The sequence below is a fragment of the Protopterus annectens genome, chromosome 2.part2 (assembly GCF_019279795.1).
Source record: "Protopterus annectens isolate FY-2018-M chromosome 2.part2, PAN1.0, whole genome shotgun sequence".
NCBI lineage: Eukaryota > Metazoa > Chordata > Ceratodontiformes > Protopteridae > Protopterus > Protopterus annectens.
Window position 1 is genome coordinate 98609949 of NC_056730.1, and position 20832 is coordinate 98630780.

At 39.9% G+C, this 20832-nt stretch overlaps 1 protein-coding gene across 1 annotated transcript in view; it reads left to right on the forward strand.

Moving 5' to 3' along the window:
* LOC122795553 (interleukin-31 receptor subunit alpha-like) overlaps positions 1-20832 on the forward strand; it is a 1451325-nt gene that overhangs the window by 1283258 nt on the left and 147235 nt on the right. Inside the window, exons 12-13 of the mRNA XM_044063779.1 lie at positions 19265-19366; positions 19471-19620. Of these exons, the coding sequence (XP_043919714.1) occupies positions 19265-19366; positions 19471-19620 (252 nt within the window). The remainder of the gene's footprint in view (positions 1-19264; positions 19367-19470; positions 19621-20832) is intronic.

Below are 20832 nucleotides of genomic sequence, written 5' to 3' on the forward strand. Positions count from 1 at the left end.
TGTTTGATGCTGAAAACTGGAGAGTGTTGTAGCAAGAATATATTTTCATGCAGGCTGTTTTTTCTGATAAATATACACATACAAAAACATTTATTCTGCTCAATTTAGCTGGGTCAAAAGCCATTGAAAGAGAAGATTCATTTGTGTATGCACCTGCTGTTTATGCAGAGAAGGGTGAAGACTGCCATATTGTGGTACAGGCTGAAACGGGGGAAGACTGAGTGCTAAAAATGTAAATTTAGAGAAATGTGCAACCCTCAAATGAATATTACAGTGCAAAGGCACTATTTTATACAAGAGATCAAAAGCCTGCTGAAACTTTTGCAGCATATATAACTGACTTGAGAAACAAGTCAAAAATGTGCAGATTTGATGATCTGAGAGATGAGTTGATAAAAAATAAGCTTGTATGTGGTGTTAATAATAATGCAGTGAGAAAGATTTTGCTTTGAGACAGTGATTTAAGTTTAAGCAAAACCACAGAGATTTGGCAGATATATGATCTTATAGAAAAGTACACAAATATGCTTACGAATGATAAGAACATGCTTGCTGCTTCTTCCAGTGCAGCACACTACGGCTGACATTTGGACCAATCAGAATCTTAGTTTCTTTGGTGTCACCACCCACTGGATCAACTGTGACACACCAAAGAAAGTCAGCTGCTATGTCATGCTGCAGATTACAGGGTAGGCATACATATGATCTCATAGCATCAACTCTTGAGAGCATTTCCATCAAGTACAAGATAGATCAAAAGGTGTGTGCAACAATTACTGACAATGGCAGCAATTTTGTAAAGGCTTTCACTGTCTTCTCAGAATGTGAGAGATCTGAGACTACAAGCATTCTGTCCCAAGATGAGGATGATGATGGTGAAGTGATTTACAACAGCATGACAGCCGTGCTGAGTCAGTCAGGGCAAAGCGAGAACACCTATTCACTGCCTCCCCATCTGAGATGTGCAGCAAACACATTAAATCTAGTTGCCATGCAATATGCTGAATTTGCATGTAATGATGCACAGTATAAAAAGATCATACGAAGCACAATTGCCAAATGCTGTGCTGCTTGGAACAAGGCTAGTCGCAGCATCCAAGCTGCTGAGGTGACTCGAAATAAGTGTGATCTGGCATTGATTATTTCCAATGTGACATGATGGAATTCCACTTTCTATGTGTTGGAGAGAATTCACCTCATTGCAACTCAGGGTGAAAGCTTGCTGAATGAGAAAAGTGAACAGATTGGAATTGCCATCTTCAGGCCTGCAGAAATTACCTTTGTTGCTGAGTTTGTGTCAGCAATGCAGCCCCTGGCAATGGCTCTGAACATCCTGCAGTCAGAGCTGAAAAGCTTCATGGGAATCCTGATCCCCACCAGTATGTGTCTGAAAAACAAGTTGTCTGAAGTCAGGCAGTCTGTGAAGCTTGTTATGCCGCTAGTTGATGCTCTTCTTAAAGGCATTGAGGCTCGGTTCAATCACCTTCTGGAGCGTGAAGAGCTCATTCTTGCTAGCACAGTGCATCCACAGTTCTGCTTGCGATGGATGGACAGTGAAGAGTAGAAACTCAGAGGCAAGGCTCTGCTCCTTGATGCCATGCAGAAACTGGATGAACCTGCACATGGGTCATCTGAAGCTTTTGCATTAATTGCCGAAGATAGTTTCTTCAGCTTCAGAATCAACGCCAGCCAACGTCAGCATATCTTCTTAGATGGATATGTACCTGGTTGACCCTTCCAGACAAATATCTTCTCTCAACAGTTACCCTGTAGTCAAGAAGATATGTCTGAACACTAATACAGCTCTGCCAGCTAGTGCACTTGTTGAACACCTGTTCAGTCTTGGTGGACAAGTGCTGACTGCAAGAAGAAATAGACTCACCGACAAACACTTTGAAAGGTTGCTCCTTCTTCGAGCCAACAGAAATGTGTAGTCATCGTGTAGTCATTGTGAATAGTTATATAAAGTGATGTTTTGGTTGACGTTATTGTGTTAACAGTCTTGTTAGACCTATATGACATTTTCAGTAAGCATTTTTGCATTCTCAGCATTAGTTTTAGCAGACTAGCCTAATGTACATTGTTGAAAATATAATGGGTTGTAACTTGTTATGAGTCTTGTGTTGCTGGCTGTGCATACTTTGTAACTTTCTGACTATAAAGACTAGCCTGTGGGACTTTGTAAACTGTAAAATGCTATTCATCATTATTGTAACACTGTGTATACAACTTTAATACATCCGTATTCATGTGCAGTAAGCATGTATTCCTCACACACAAATACTGTATGAGTAAATCTGAATATGAGAATTGATAAACTATACTTATGTAAAAGTAACTCAACAGTAACTAGTTACTTTAGATAGTAACTAGTAATAGTAATTTATTATTTTTTTAGAAAATTAATAAGTAATAGTAACAAATTCTTTCACTGAAAAGTAACCAGTAATAGTAACTTATTATTTTTATAAGTAAATAGCACAACACTGGTTGTCACTGCTAATTTTAATTAGTGTCTCCTGTGATAATTTCATTTTGTAAGTGGTTGGTAAGCCAAGGCAGAGTATTTTTGATTGTGTTGATATGACGAGGGGATAGTTTTGGTGGGATGCGTATAACAGCTATGTGTATGCAATTGAATTGATTTAATCGAGTAGCTGGCAGTAAAGATTCAGATTTTGTCAGACTGAGGTACTGCTAAATTACATTAGGTCAAATGTGTTTAGCATAGAACTGGATTGTAATATATAGACCTCTTTTGTTTATGTGATTTATGCACAGTATACAGTGGATATAAAAAGTGTACACACCCATGTTAGAGTGCCATGTTTTTGTAATATAAAAAAATGAGACCGCAATAAATAATTTCAAAACTTTTCCCATCTTTAATGTGACCTATAACTTGTACAATTCAATTGAAAAACAAACAAACAAATCTGTTAAGGGAAGAAATATAAAAAGTAAAAAACATACAATAAGCTGGTTGCATAAGTGTGCACACCCTTAAACTAATACTTTGCTGAAGCACCTTTTGATTTAATTACAGCATTCATTCTTCTTGGGTAGGAGTCTATCAGCATGGCACACCTTGTCTTGGCAATATTTGCCCACTCTTCCTTGCAAAAGATCTCCAAATCTGTTAGATTGCGAGGGCATCTCTTGTGCACAGCCCTTTTCAGGTCACCCTACAGATTTTCTATTGGATTTTGGTCTGGGCTCTGGCTAGGCCATTCCAAAACTTTACTTTTCATCTGGTGAAGCCATCTGGTGAAGCCATTCTTGTGTTGATTTGGATATATGCTTGGGGTCATTGTCATGTTGAAAGGTGAAATTCCTCTTCATCTTCAGCTTTCTAGTAGACACCTGAAGGTTTTGGGCCAAAAGTGATTGGTATTTGGAACCGCTCATAATTCCCTCCATCTTGACTAAAGCCCCAGTTCCAGCTGAAGAAGAGCAACCCAAAAGCATGATACTGCCACCACCATGCTTCACCGTGGGGATGGTGTTCTTTTGGTGATGCGAAGTATTGTTTTTGTGCCAAACGTACCTTTTGGAATTGTGGCCAAAAAGTTTAACCTTGGTCTCATCAGACCATAGCACATTTTTCCACATGCTTTTGGGAGACTTGATGTATTGTTTTGCAAATTTTAGCTGGGCCTGTATGCTTTTCTGTGTAAGAAAAGGCTTCCGTCTTGCAACCCTACCCCATAGGCCAGACATGTGGAAAATACGGGAGATTGTCACATGTAGTACACAACCAATACTTGCCAGAAATTCCTGCAGCTCCTTCAGTGTTGCTGTAGGTCTCATGGCAGCCTCCCTGACCAGTTTTGTCTTGTCGTTTCATCAGTTTTGGAGGGATGCCCAGTTCTTTGCAACATCACAGTTGCCCCATATTTTCTCCACTTTTTGATGACTGTCTTCACTGTGTTCTATGATATATCCAATGCTGTGGAAATTTGTTTTTACCCTTCTCCTGACTGATACCTTTCAACAATGAGATCCCTTTGATACTTTGTAAGCTCTGTGCGAACTATGCTTTTGCTGTAGCAGGTAGCTGAGTAAATGTCAGGAAAATCCTACTAGGACAGCTGAACTTTATTTGGGGTTAATCAGAGTCTCTTTAATTGATGGCAGGTGTGTACCCAAGAATACTGAATGTTGTAATTAAATCAAAAGGTGCTTCAACAAAATATTAGTTTGAGGGTGTGCACACTTATGCAACCAGCTTATTGTACATTTTTTATTTTTTATATTTTTTCCCCTAACAGATTTGTTTGTTTTTCAATTGAATTATACAGTTTATAGGTCACATTAAAGGTGGGAAAAGTTTTTAAATGATTTACTGTGGTCTCATTTTTTTATATCACAAAAACTTGGCATTTTTACAGGGGTGTGTGCACCTTTTATATCCACTGTATGTATTCAATGCACAGTGTATCATATCTAGGAGACAGAATTTGCTCTTCTGAAACATTAAGTTGTTGGTTTTCACTATCCAGCTATGTATGTCATATATCCCATTGCAGATATTTCTAGCATTTATATTGTATATTTCCATACCCCAGCAATGAAGTTTGCTGCTTCTGGTTTATTTTCTACAATACCAATAAGGAGAAGATTAATAAGCAGTCATAAGTGGTATTTAAGCTGTTGTTTTATCCTGAAAAAATATAAGGTAGATATTTGTGTTTGTGGGAGATGACATATACTTAGGTTTAGTTAAGCTAGTTATTTGTAGTTGGAAGAGATTTGGATTGATTAATATGTATAAAATTTGGCATGGTATGGATTAGGCTTTTATGATTTTGTAGTAAGTCTATGCATGGTGAAAAAAGGTATTAGTATGTGGTTGTGGTAGTAAGTAAGGTGAGACTGAGCAGGATAGCAAGAGGCAATTCTGTTATGGTGATGGTTACTGATTTGTTTGTTGAATTTAACTGGGTGCCTTTATAGGAGAGATGAAGAGGTACATTACACAAGGCAGAGGATCAAGGAATGGGTAGGCGTATACTAACCATGGAGGTGTAAATGTAGTGCAAGCAAGTCTATTGACTTATAGATGAGAAAGAATATGATGGACAAGTTAGGTGAAGTTAATGGAAATATAAAGGTAATGGAAATATAAAGGTAGGAACCCAGGGGTGGCCAGGGGATATGGGTGGAAGGAGAAGGAAGCAGGTCTCCAATGAGAGATTAGTGGCAGTTAATTAATATATACATGTACACCATCAACTGAGCCTGCAACAGTCTCAGTCAAGTAAAGATAAGTGAATTAAAGTAATACACTTGTTTTTCAGAATTTATAACAGAGGAAAACATAAACTAGTCTATTATAATGCATACAACAGGGAATTCAACAGAGAAAGGCTCTAATAATCAGTGCTAATATAGTAGCCATTTGTCTGCCAAACACATGTATATATACCCCACACTACCTGGCAATTTAAAAATGCAGCTACATCAGGCTACATTTTTGAAACATCTTTGTTTTACAATTAATTTAATTTTCAGTTATAGTCCTCATGTTAAAGTTGCGTGTTCATATGGTCATAGGTGTATACAAGGCTAACAACCACTAAGGCCCTTATAAGCCTAGCAGTGCAACCCAAATGTGACCCATAAATCTGAATTATATAGGAGGTGATTTACTGGCTACCTCTGACCATCAGAAACATAGGTACCATACCAGGTGAATTTCTGATTACCCATCCATTGGTCCAAGCTGCACTTAAAGAGAGATAAGGAATAGCTCAGTTTCAAATGAATGAGAAGCCTGTTCCTGGGAATGGGAATTCTATGAGAACCATATTGGACTCTCCAACATGTCCTGTTTATGTTACGAGTAAACTTTGATCTTTTAATCTTGTAGTTCTGATGCTGTTTGTTTTGCTGATGTATAAAAGATTCATCAAAACAGGGTACAGGGATACCTTGAATGCCAGGCAAAGATCACCTCCATACCTCTCAACTGTCCAGATTTTCATAGAATGTCCAGATTTTTGGTTGATATTTTTGGTCTGTTCCTCATAAAATTTGTAGTTTTCTGGCAAATCACTGAGATGATCTGAGGACTGAAGTCACTAAATAATGACATACATTTGAGTTTCAGACTTCATATCCTTCAGAAAATGTATGTTAAACAACCTTGTTACTCTAGCAACTTCCTAAGTTTATAAGAGCAATATTTAAAATATATCCCTATTTTCTGGGCCTTTGTACCCCCATTTTGTCAGGCTTTGTCCAGATTTCTTGCACTAAGAAGTTGAGAGGTATGATCACCTCTCAGAAGTTTATATGATACAGAGTAAAGAGACAGGGCTTTGAGGTGATCATCATAGGGCATTGTGTTTACTCCTTGTATTATTTTTGTAAGGCATCTTTGTGAATGTTCCTGTTGCTGCATGTATCTGGTCAAGTATCCACTCTATGATGGGTCTGAATAAAGCCGAGTACAGTGATATGATTACCTGTCTGGACCTAGATGCCATGCCCTTGCTTATAAGTTGACCAATAAAAAAGGATTTTCTTCCCAACTTGGACACATGTTCGTTAAAGGCTAGGTTACTATCTACATGAATTCCCAGATTCCTGATTAACAAATCAGCTTTTAGGGTGTTTTATTGATGAAACAGTTATCTGGAGTGGCTAGCTTCCCAAAAGGTACTATAATGCATTTTTTGGTACTGAAATTTAAGCCATGGTTTTGGTACCAAACATTTGTCTGTGTTAAACTTTCCTGAAGGGTGTTCTGATCTAGGGGGATTCAATGTCTGCTCCCAGTATGCAATCATTTCCAAACTCGGGTAGCTAGAGATCTTTGACATTGGTTTTGACATCCAAGAAGGAGATGCCAAAGAGGAGTGGGTCCAGCACAGAACCCTTGGGGACTGCACTGGTGACTGGCCTCTTTGTGTAGGTGACCTCACCAATTCTAACCACCTGGGTCCTATCAGCTAGCCAGATAGCAGTCCAGTGTGTTGCAAAGGGGTTTATAACTAGTTCCATAAATTTGTTGAAAATGCCTCAGTAGGGTATTATATCAAATACTTTAGCCAGCTCTAGGTAGGCAATATGCACAGATTTCACATCATCCATTTTCTTACTGATCTTTTCATAGAAGTCCTCCAGATTCAGTAAACATGACCTTCCTTTGAGAAAGCCAAACTGGGATGTATCCAGTGTCTGGAGGTCTCCTACATCCTTATTGATAATATCCATGATAATTCTTCCCATGGCTTTGCAAATAAGACTAGTCAGACTGATGGCTCTCTAGTTCTAGGATCTGTTGAAGATGATTCCTTATGAAGGGGAATGATAATTGCAGTCCTCCATTCACATGGCACAAAGTCTGTTTTAAGACCAATAGTTAAATAATGACTACAGTGGTCCTGATAAGTCACATTTTAGACTTTTCAAGAAGCATCCTGGGATGTTATTGGGGCCCAGTGGGCTGTGTTTTTGACTTTAGCAGGTGCAGCAAGTACATCCCTAGTTCTGGTTGGAGGGGTTATGTTTCAGGATGCTTTGCAGGGATGGTCGAGGGTGACTGGGGTGAAGTTGAAACTAGATTTGTCTGCAAACAGGTCCGTTATATCACCAGGGTCAGTGAACATGACATCATTAACTACCAATTCAGCACATTGCTGTGTGCTGCCGTTGAGGCCTCTGATGTAGCTGAAGAAGGCCTTAGGGTTATCTTTCACCTGGGATGCTATCTTAACCACAAAGTTGGCTTTGCTTCACCTAATTAACCCTATTAGTTGTCTATTTAGTTTGATGAGAGTTTTTTTTTTATTTTTACAGGAATTATGTGGTCAAGAATACCACATACACAAATGCCATAGATATAGCCAACCTGTTGGCAGACAAGTTTGGTGAAAACTTCACCCCTTCTCCCCCCATCAGTAAACCAGGACATCCCCATCCCCTCATCACTAGTGAGAAGGTTATTAATGCTCTCTAAAAGGCAAAAAATACAGCCTCCATGAGACCCGACAACATCCCTGGCTGTGTCTTACATGAACTCAGGTAAGAGCTCTCAGCACCACTAGACACCATATTCAACCAAAGCCTGTGCACCAGCTTCATCCTAGCAGAATGGAGGACAGCCACTGTCATCCCTCTGCACAAAAGTGAAGCATCCACCGACCCAGGCAATTATAGGCCCATCAGCCTAACTAGCCTGACCTGCAAGGCCATGGAAAGCATTATCATGGACCTTATAAACAAGGACATTGGCAACCTCTAAATGCTTGATCCCACACAGTTTAGTTTTATCAAAGAGAGATCATGTCTGTTAAACCTGATCGCCTTCTTCAAAACAGTCACCAAAGCCATGGATGAGGGCAAAACAGTGCACACCACCTACCCTAACCTAGCCAAAGCCTTCAGTACTATTCCATACTCCATACTCAGGCATAATAGATAAACTCTCCCAGCTAGGCATCAACCCATATGTTACCAGATGGGTAGCTAACTGTCTCACTGATAGAACTCACTCTGTCAAAATAGGGCAAGACACCTGTATTAGTAGACCTGTAACAAGTGATGTACCCCAAGGATCAGTCTTGGGGCTTCTACTGTTTGGGATATACTTTTCTGAGGTGCATGCCAAAATCAGTGGTCTGTGGCTGACCAAGTTTGCAGATAACTGCAAGCTGGGCACTGCCATAAATTCCTGTAGTGATGTGAACATCCTCCAAGTGGACCTTAACCAAACTAATGACTGGTGCCAGAAGCATGGCCTCAAACTGAATGCCAAAAAATGCATCATTATCCCCTTTGGGGAAAATGGTATCCCCACTAATTATCACATTAATAACAATGTACTAAGCATGCAATCAGTCGTTAGAGACTGGGGCACCCAGGTTGATAGCAACCTGACTTTTAACCACCATGTTACTTCCATTGTATGAAAGGCTTTATACATAGCCCACCTCATAAGTAAGGGTATTTTATCCAGGAACAAGGAGGTCATAACATCCTTGTACTCCTCCCTTACCAGACCAGTTATCAAGTACAGTGCCCCCTTCAGCATGTACCTTGCCAAGCACATGCAGCATTTGGAGAGACCACAGAGGTTCATGACCAGGAAAATCCAAGGTCTCAAACACCTGTCCTGTACAGATAGGCTAAAAGCCCTGTCCCTCTACTCAGTCTCATACAGACTGCTCAGAGGTGACCTGTGTCTGGCATACAAGGCTGTCTCAGACTCAGACTCCTCAGTATGGAGAACATCGATATCTGTGCAGTGACAGAAACCTGGTTCAAGGCTCCAGAGAGCACCCCAGCACTACCAGGCTATACCTCATATCATGCTTTTCGGCCCCAAAACCCAGACCCAACCACAAAAGGAGGGGGAGTTTCCATATTTATCAAGGATATCCACACCTCCAGGTTAGTGGCATTGCACGAAGTATCGCAGACCATTCATGTGCAACTAACAGTGGGCAAGGCTGCTTTTCAGTTTATAGCATCCTACAGACCACCCTCTCAAAGTCAGGAATCCCATTCGGCTTTCCTGAAAACATTGGAGAACATGAAGATCTCTCCGAACACCATTATATTGGGCGACTTCAACTACCCAAACATTGACTGGGAGCACTACTCAAGCCCCAGCACCTTAGCCCAAAGATTCCTGGAAATTATAAACTCAAATGCTATGGAACAACTAGTCACCACTCCCACAAGAGGGGACAACATACTAGACCTGATCATTACCAACATGGGGACTCTATGCTCCACACCAGAAGTATATCCCTCATTGGTAAGATCAGACCATAAATTAATTTCACTGGATGTCCACATCCCGACCCCACCCCCAGCCCAGAAAACCACAGTGAAAAACTTCTCAAAAGCGAACTTCTCACTTCTCAAAACTGAAGTGGAATCCTTCAAGGCCCCAGGGCCAGTGGAAACTACAGCCCAAACTGCAGAATCCTATATAAATGCATTCTACGGACATCTCCAGGAAGGCATGGATCATGCTATCCCAAACAAAACCAATACCCAATCATCCAAAGGCAGGCGTCCAGTCTGGTGGACCCCTGCCATAAATAAACTGTACAACAGAAGGAGGAAGCTACTACATGATAGAGCAAAATCCCTAATAGGGAAGGCATCTCTGATCAGTACTAGCAAAAAATTACGATCATAAGGCTTTTTTCAGTTATGTTAGAAACCTGGGATGCAACTCCCAGACTTGTTCTGAGTTGATTCTAAATGACAAAAAATACACTGAACCCACAGACATCGCCAATATCCTGGCAGACAGGTTCAGTGCAAACTTCTCTACCCCCTCCCCCCCAAAAGAGCAAGTATCTATCCCGGCAGAGGGCTGCCTCCCAAACATCTCATATGCTCAGGTGAAGGCTGCCCTCTCCAAAGCAAAAAACACTGCTTCCATGGGACCAGATGGCATCCCAGGTTGCATCCTACATGAACTACAAGAGGAACTAATCCCTCAAATAAAACAGCTATACAATCTCAGCCTCACTACAGGATATGTGCCCACAGAATGGCGTACAGCAACAGTGGTCCCACTCCACAAAGGTGGAGCCTCTACGGACCCTGGAAACTATCACCCTATAAGCCTGACTAGCTTAGTCTGCAAGGCTATGGAGAGGATCATCATGGAGCTCATAAACAAAGACATTGGGGACCTACAGACACTAGATCCTACCCAGTTCGGCTTTGTCAAGGGCAGATCCTGCCTTTTGAACCTGGTTGACTTCTTTGAAACAGTCACAAAGCCATAGATGAAGGGAAGGTAGTCCACACAGCCTATCTGGACCTTGCAAAGGCATTTGACACAATACCCCACTCGGGCATCATAGATAAGCTATCCAGCTTAAATATAAACCCCTATGTCACAAGATGGGTCGCAAACTGGCTCAAAGACAGAACCCACAGAGTGAGAGTTGCTGGAGCCATGTCAGACTCGAAACCGGTCACAAGTGGCATCCCACAGGGTTCTGTCCTGGGACCACTCTTCTTTGGTATATACTTTTCCAAGGTACAGGCAAACGTGGGAGGACTATGGCTCACCAAGTTCGCAGACGACTGCAAACTGGGCGCCATAATCAACTCTCCAGCTGACACAAACATCCTTCAAAAAGGTCTCACAGAGACAGATAACTGGTGCCAGCACCATGGTTTAAAGCTAAATGCCAAAAAATGTATAGTCATACCCTTTGGCAAAAACAATGTGCCCACAAATTACCACATAGGCGGAAACCCATTAAGTACAGAGAAAGTTATTAGGGACCTGGGGACCCAAGTTGATAGCAATCTCTCCTTTGAAAACCACATTGCCAAAGTGGTTAGAAAGACCTTCTACATAGCCCACCTCATCACGAAGGGTTTCACATCTAGATCAAGAGAGGTAATCATGCCCCTTTATTCATCCCTCATCAGGCCCATCATAGAATACAATGCCCCTTTTGGGATGTACCTTACCCAACACCTGCAGCAATTAGAAAGACCCCAAAAGTATCTCACCAAGAGGATCAAGGGTCTCAAACAGATGCCATATGCTGCTCGGTTAAAAAAACTCCAGCTGTACTCAGTTGCATACCGCCTACTTCGAGGCGATCTATGCCTGACATACAAAGCTATGTCAAATCCAGAATTAATGGACATGCTCCACCTCAGTAAATCTAAATGCCTTAGAGCTACACGCTCAAGGGACTTGAACCTCAGCACAGAAATAAATAGAACTTGCTGGAGGGACAGGTTCATAACCCAGACGCTCCCTTCGCTCTGGAATAGAATTCCAGTTCATGTGAGGCAGAGCACCTCACTGAATCTCTTCAAGAAGAATCTCGATAAGTGGATGGGGGATCGTAGGTTTGTCCCAGGGATTACTCCCGTGTCACTATTAGACAGAGGCACAGTAAACTAAACCTTAAAAAGGGCACAGTATACTCAAATCAAGGGGTGGCGTAAGCCATACAGAATCGGGCTAGGCTTATAATTGCCCCAGGGCAGATAGCCTAGTATGAACCTATGAACCTATGAACCTTGATGGAATTGCTGCATGTCCATAAGTCAAACTCCGTTCACACAACCCGCACACAAGGTCTCAACCCAATCTGTGACATTAATAGAACTTGTTGGCAGGATAGATTTGTGCCCCAGTGACTCCCCCATCTATGGAATAGACTTCCCCTCCATGTTAGGCAGAGTACCTCACTAGCCCTTTTTAAGAGGAACCTAGATGACTGGATGGGAAACAGAAAATATACCCCTGGGATCCCACCTGTGTCCCTGATGGACAGGGAAAACAGGTGTTGACTTTGTGGGAACATGGGTGAAATTCTTGGCTAGGCTTATAAGGGCCTCTTATGAAACTATGAACCTGTGAACCTTCCTGATTTTTGCATAATTGTTTTCCTTTTGTTGTATATCCTGTTTAATTTGGGATGCCATCAGGGTAGTTTGTTTCTGGAGATAGTCCTGGGCTTACTTCTAGTAGGTACAGCAGGTTCTGTACAGCCACTGACATAGTTCTACAGAGTTTTTGAGAGCAATTCAGCATTGGCTGCTGTGTTCTCAACATTTGGAGGGGCATTGAATTTTGACAAACCATCATTTAATAAAAGATCATTTGTCTTGAAATAGTTCATAACTGTTACTTGTTTAAATGAGATTACAGAGCTGATTTTGTGTTTTAAGGAGATAGCCTTATGGTAGGACCTTAGCAAGGAGGATGAGACATTGGGGGGGGGGGGCAGCATTCTCCCATATTTGTGAGCATGAGGTCCAGTATGTTGGGCCACCTTTAGCCCTTGTCTGTGCAGCTACTTGTCTAAAAGTGTTGGAGGCACTGAAACCTTGCACTGCTGGGGGACTTTCTGCACTTTAAACCATGTCTTGGTAACTGCACATATGTCTATATTCTTGAGTGTGAGGAGGGCTTGGAGGGAATGTAGTTTTTTATTTAAGCTCCTGGCACTGAGCAGTAACACTTTGAGGTCCAGTTGAGTTGATTTGTTATGTTGGCAGGTTTGTCAATTTGGCATTGCATAAAAAAGGCACTATGTTGGTGGATAAAGTTTTAGCCAGTATTTAAAAGCCTAGAAGGAAAAGGTGCAGACTATCCTTGGAAAAACAAGGGTCTGTTAACCATGACACCAGAAAAACAGACAGTTGTTGAAATCAATAGTTTTTTGCTCCTCATCATCCTCAGTGATTGATAATAATATGCTCCTCAGTGCCAGGCTCATACCAGGCTGAGACACATAGTCTGAAAGCTCCATAATGTCTGTCTTCATATAGTCCAGGGAGGTACATCTCAGGTCATTTACACTAATATGTACTAGGATGGAATCATACTGGTACCTGTGGCCTAACGACTTGAGCATGTGCATGATCTGACTGATCCCAGCTCCAGATAAGTGATTTTGTAAAACGTGAAGATTATGTGGTGTTGTTTGATTTCTTTAGTTTCATTGTTTACTCAGTTTTTCTCTATAACCACATCCAGAAAATTATGTCATAGTACTTTTTGGGCAGTGATTTACATACATCCACAAAGCATTCTAGGTAACCAAAAACAACGTATCTCTTTAGAAGAACAGCTTCTTACTTAGATTGTGGCTTCACTACTGCATTATCACCCGTGTTCATTTTCAAAGTAGGGTGCGCCACCTGCAAGACCTGATTGACAATTTGTTTTCTTTCTGGGAAATAAACAACTCCTGCTAATGGATTTAGCATGGAAATGCAGCAGCCTTTACATTGACATAAGTAGCAAGGCATTGTGGGTTAGGTTTTTCGTGAAATCACAGCAGGGATTTTCCAAATAGAATTTCAGCGGTCAATCCTTAACAAAAAATAAAATGCAAAAATATTAATTTGTATTTGTTGACGTTTGTTTACCGGTGTAGTATATTGATCTCCCTGAACCATTTACATGCACAGTGAGGGTGAATATTATCTCATATGAAAAAAAAAAACACATTTGCAAATGCAATAAAATGGTAAGAACATGTTTACATATACACAGATGCAAAAATATGCTAAATGTAGAATATTGTACAAATACACTTTTTTGTATCACAAGCTACATACTTTTACACTTCATATGCTAAGGCGGTAGTATCCAACTTCAAGGATTTATTACTTACCCATACTTCAGAATACCAGTACACTTTAAATGACTTCATCTCACATCCATTTCGAGCACTGCACTAGCTCTATGCCTTTATTAAACCTGTTGAAATTGTCCTCATCTCCTTCTTTCAGATATGTGTTTCTTGATTGCTGTTTTCTTGTGCATTAATTGCACTTCCGCAACTTTCACTAACCTGCTTTCATCTAAGCTTATTCCCAGTAATAGAAACTAAATATTTTGCCATTTTTCCTTTTTATTTCCATATCCTTTCCTGTCCAGTAACTGTAAGCTTGCTTAATGTAAGATATCTTTCTTTTCCAAGATTTGATCCCTTCAGTGTCATTTTACCTTCACAGACTCTACACATCTTTATGTATGCAGGTATATAAGTATGCATGTATGTAGTCAAGTGTGTATATATTGTCTGTCTATACAGATATTGTTGTGTCTGTGTGACTGTCAAGGTAAGTAGCTGCCTTCTTCCCCCAGTACTGTCATTTACTTGCAAGGTGTTCCTGGTAAGACAGTCAGTGTCAAGTTTCACAGAACTACTCCTGGAAAATATTTAAATGCACTTCTGTAGAGTTTACAGTCAGATGTAGGCACTAATCCCAACCAAAAACAGGTCACACGTATACGAAGGAAGTAGATGAGGACAATTGTAACAGATCTGGTAAAGATATACAGAGGTGCATTTAAAAAAGCATCTGACAAACTATGCCACATTAAAAGATCTTTTTCATGTTTGCTTCAAACTAGTTTGTCTTTGGGATTCAGTCATATTTTAAGTACTGAGAGTGCGGGCCTTTCAGAGTAAATTTTAACATATTATATGTTATTCATTCACGTGTTTCAAAGGATGTTGTGTACCCCTTTTAAGTCCTTTCCTGTTCAGTTCGTAGGAAACATGAGTCTGATTAAGGCATAAACTCTGGAAAGCATGAGAGGCTTGTCAAATTATTTGTCACGTTAGCTAGGTCACATGTTAGCCAGCTGGTATTAGCTTTGTCATACTTTGTGTCATTTAACCAGCTTTCTTAATTCAAGTGTTTAACTCATATTTTACTCGGTGATGCTATAAAATGCTTTCTTGCTGTTTTGGTGCACCACTTGTCAAACCATGTGCTTCACACTTATCCCTAGTTAGCGAATATCAGAAGTAAAATCACGAACTTAAACAATGTAAACTACACAAACACAGCAGAATACTAGTCATACAATGCAGCAGCTTGCAATGGACTGAATATTCACCAAAAATCCACTAGATTTGGATTATCTAGAGGAGTAGTTCAATGAAACCTGACATTGACTATCTAACCAGGGGCACCTTGCAAGCAAATGACCTACCTAGGCAGACAGACAGCTAGCTATATAGACAGATGCTATATACACCCATAAATGCATATACGTATACTTTGATACATAGAGATGTGTAGGGTTTTTGAAGGTAAAATTAGACTGAAGCAAGTAAACCTCAGAAAAGAAAGCGATCATACATTTAGGGAACATAGCATGTTGCTAGTCTGAAAGCATATATGCAGTTTAAAATGAATTAATTTCAAATCAAGCTTCTCCTGAATACCATGTAACCACAGCCTGCTGTGTAGATTTAAACCCCAAGGAAGCAAATCCTGTCTTCAGAAAAAGCATTGTTTTTATTTTACTTCAGTGACCAGGATAAAAGGCTGCTGTCCAGAAAGCTGAAACACCCAGGGTGTTGTTAACATTGCAACACTGGACTGCACAATTTGTATATAAATACTGAAGAATATCTTACTCTGACATTTTTTATATTAAAGGATGTAATATCCATTAATCAATTTGTGTGTAGTACTGGTGTATAAAATTCTTTAGATAAATTCATGTTGACAATTCATGGTATCAGAGATTGGTCAATTTACAGAATTGGTATGAATGTAAGCATTTTCAGTGCTATAACAACAGACAAATGAATCTACTACAAGTTCTCATGTGCCATTTGTTCACAACAGACTTCCTCTCTGCCACTTGCTCATTTTGGAAAGTGCTCAAACTTCAAGTAACTCAACCTTCCTTAACTATCTAGCCCTACCAGACCCCTGATCCTAACCCTAACCCTCCCCGATCACTCTCCAAGCTTAAAGTCCCCTTCCTCTCCCTAAGCCTAAAGTCGCTGATCTCGCCTTCAGCCTAAAATCCTCTTTCCTTCCCTTCCCTAAACCTAATGATCTAGTCACTCACTAAATTTGAAATCCCCTTCCCCATCCTAAAGCTAAAGTCCTGATCTCTCCCTAAACCTAACATCGTCTTCTCCATCCTAAACCTAAGTGGCTATCACTTCCTAAACTTAAAATCTCCTCCCCCTCCCTAAAGCTAAAGTCCTGATCTCTCTCCCTAAATCTAAAATCTCTGTCTTCCTCCCTAAACCTAACTTCTCCCTCCCCTCTCCCTTTTCTGATATACCTACCCCGTGAGCACATCCTTCCTTAGGACACAACCAGTTGTGTGCAGCAGCTGAGTAGTTGGCCTATTCAAGTTCAAGTATAAGCAGCTGTCCTTATGGGCTACCAGACACTTGAATCCCTGGCACTGAAGAACTTACCTTCAAGCAGTTGAGACTCGAACACTTGTTGTGATCCTCAGCCAAGTAAATTAATAATTTGCACTTAGGACTTCCATTCCCCATCATACCATATATGTGTGATCAATTTTCACAGCGAAAACACCCAACCTGTCAAGCAGATTTACAGTCACAAAAATGTGTTCCCCTGAGACAAGTAAAGCAGTATTACTAGTATCTAAGGCATGGACCTTTGTGACTGGAGATCATGGAAAAAGAACCACCAAAACATTAATTTGATGTGAAATGTTTAGCAGATTACTTCAGCTTGCATTTCAATCTTTTGCATTGTTTTATTGCATTAATTTATATCAAAATGATCCTTTTCATAAATGATTGATAATATACATTCCAAACTCTGTATGTGAGCAGTGGTATGTTTGTTTGTTTTTTTGGGGAGGGTGTTATTTCTCTTTTTGGATGTGAATATATCCAGTTTCCAGTTTTTGCCGTTTCTTTGATTCTGTCATATTTCCAGGCTTATGGTCAATGATGGGATTGCAATGCCAAAGACCAGAAACCGGTCAATCCCTTCACAGAGGAATCCCCTGATTTATCAACATTCAGAAATAGGAAGGAGATGTTCTCACATCTATTCTTGTGGAAACTTCTGACCTATTTTTTTCATGCACCCTTGGTCCTTAGTACTGGGAATGATAGTTGTCATCAGATGTTTCACTCATCCTTTCCTGAATGACTGGTTAGGAATGCAGTAGATTGCATAAATGGGATACCTTACAGTGAAATAATAATCTTAGACCTACATCTGACCCTTGTCAACGACTTCCCACTTCAGCTCATATGCATTTAAACCAGATATGTGGGCTTGCCAAGTTATACCAAGATGAAATGCTATGTTACTAACTGTTTTCTGTTACTGAAATATAATGGCCTGTAAGGTTTTACTGAAGAGGTGGATGATATAACACTATTCTTGTCAGAAGAGTTCTGTTTTCTGTGGACGTTCATGATATGCAGAGTTGAATATGTGTTGGAGGCTGTCAGTTTCAAAACCTCAGCAGACTTTGCCCTCAAAATAGGGTCAGGTAGGCACCTGAGTGAAACTGCAGTCTGTCTTTAATATCTAATGAATGGAATTGTATGAAGATGAAGATTAATAACTATATGAAATCAAAAGAATGTCATTTTATTTACACTTCTAGCTTGGAGATCTCAATAAACAAATGCACTATTGGTTTTAGTTAGAAAATCTAGAAATCTAATGTGGCATAACCAATTTAAATCGAGTCCTCTATAAAAGTGGGTTGTAAATGTAATATGCTGTTATACTTTGAAGCACTCTGTGGCAGTAGAAAACATATGTAGATCACAATAGTGTTAACTGTCTATCAAATATAGCTCTATGAGGGGCTGACAGTTACAAGTTGTGACATATTATGTCTTATGCTCACGGGTCTGTATTTTGTGTAAGCATGTGTTTCCTTAAACCATATGAACTTTGCTGTCCATAAGCTCACTTTGAAATAAACTTAGTTGACAACAAATAGAGAGAACTTATCTTCCAAGTTACTAAGAACTTTTTCAGTGTAAGAAATCCTAAAAAGGAAGGGACTCCATTTGGGAAAATTCGGAGGAAGTAACAACTGTGAAAAAATACTGATCTAGAAAGTTGGGTTATAGTGAAAAGGATTCAAGCCTTCAAGGAAACCTTGGTTTATGCATAATGAATGTTGAATATTAATATAAATCCATTTATTCATGCATGTATAAAGCAGCTTTTTATTATCTGCTCTATCATATTCAGGGTTACATTGTAGAAGGTAGAAATCTAATCCTGGACAAGAGTCCATTGCAAGTTGTGAGCACACACACACACACACACACACACACACACACACACACACACACACGCGCGCACGCAGACACGCACTCACACACACACACACACACACACACACACACACACACACACACACACACACACACACACACACACACACACACACACTTACTCACTCTCTTACTCACATGCACTGGCTATATGGAGGGCTGCTAGTTCATCTAGACCATATAGCTAGGATGTTAGAAGAAAACAAAAGTACCCAGCAAAATGCCAGGTGGACTCTAGAAAGACATGCACACTCTACAAGTAGCATATCACAACCAGGAATCTAACCAAAGAAGTAAGCACAGTAAGGCATCAAAGATCACCACTGTACTGCTTTGCCACCCTTACCTAAATACACAGACCTTGAAGTGATCCAACAACCTCAATTAGAAATATAAACTTCAACAAAAAATAATGGTAGTAGTAAAACTGCTTATTGCATGTAACCTTACAGAAGAGCACAACTAAGCTGACTGAGAAAGGCTGCCAGAAGTAAATAAACTTCACAGCAGAATGTTGTGTACCCGTGCTTACCCATGCTTCTCCAGTTAGGATAACTTCTTAATGATCAGGATACTAAAATGAAACTGAAACTTGCGTGTATCTTTTTTTCCTCACTCCCACTTGATAGCATTTGATATGAAACCTGTTATAAAAAGTGCATCTTATGTATATACCGTTTTTCTTTTTCTTACAGAATCACTTGAGCCTTACAACTGCTATACTATCTCCGTGTATCCACTGTATCATGAAGGTGTGGGGCCACCTGTTTCTAAACAACAATACTTCCTACAAAAGAGTATGTTGCTACAACTAATACCTGAACCTAACTGCTACTTTTAAACAATTCAGCTTTTCTCCTGCAGTGCATGTTTAATAATGTTATTTATGTTTTTGATTCAGGTCCAGGAGAAGGCCCCAAGGTAAAGCTTAAAACGTTCTGGAAGGATCAAGCCATTATAGCATGGGAAGAAGTTCCAAAGGATAAAACATATGGTTTCATCACAAACTATACCATATTTTACAAGCCTGTCTTTGAGTCCAACTTTAATGGTACAGAGCTTTTGTATTCTAACTTAATTGCCGTGCAGTCATATTGTTCTGGTTACTGCCTAAGTTTTGGATGCCAAAATCAACAGATCACTCAGGAAGTCAAAGAGTAATGGTAATGAGCACATGACTAATATCTAGTAGTTGTACACCTCACAATCTTAAGATAAGTCCAAATTGCGCACCATGTCTGTTAACTCAATTCATGCACCATTGTCCATGTTTTTCCCTGGCCTGCACTTGGGCAGCTTTACAGATAACTCAAGATGTTGATCTTGGAGATCACAACTGCAGTATAAATCCTTATATGAGTTAATAAGAAAAAGATGTCCATCAGCCTTAAGGCAGACTGGAGCTGCCAGATGTCATTGCCATGAAGTTGGTCTCCTTCCAGCACTGAGCACGTCAGCATGATGCTCTGCTGAAAAGTGAAGAACCATTCCAAGGGTTCTACCCCAGAAAAGAAGCATATGGACTAGTAGCATGTTAACTCCTTCCAGGTAACTTACAAAGAGAGATAATTGCCTCATATTTGGCAAATTTATAACTTCTTAAAAACAGTTTCATTCTGATTACTGTTTAATTGCTGTTGTTGTTATTGGCTTTTACTTTTCATATGTGGGTTTCCCTTCCAAAAGGAAATGGGACATTTGCATACCTCTCAACTGTACAGGTTTTTGCAGTGTCCAGATTTTTGCCTCATACTGTTGGTCCATTTTTCATAAAATTGTGGTTTTATGGCAAATCAATGACAAATTATTAAAGATTGAAATCATAATAATAGTAACAGACATTTGATTTCCAGACTTCATTCCCTTCAGAAATTCATGTTAATGCAAAACCTCTTATTTTGTCATCTTTTTGGGTTTGTAAGATCAATGTTTAAAAATTGTCCCTATTTTTGAGCTTTTGTCCTCCCATTATTTATGGCTTTTTCTAGATTTCTTGCTCTTACAGCTTGAGAAGTATGGACACTTGTCCACCAAAACCATCCAGTTCTGACCTCAGATATTAGCAGAACCTCCAGGTATGCTTCCTATTAGGTTATATTAAGGAAAGTGAGGACACTATTCCATCTAAACATTTTAATTAGAAGGTCAAGAAGCTGACAGTTTTGTACCAAAAGTACCTTGACTCTTTTTGCATGGAAGAGCCTAGGCCTATTGCCATCCCAGTAGTCATACACATATTTAACAATGCTACTAAAGGAGCTTC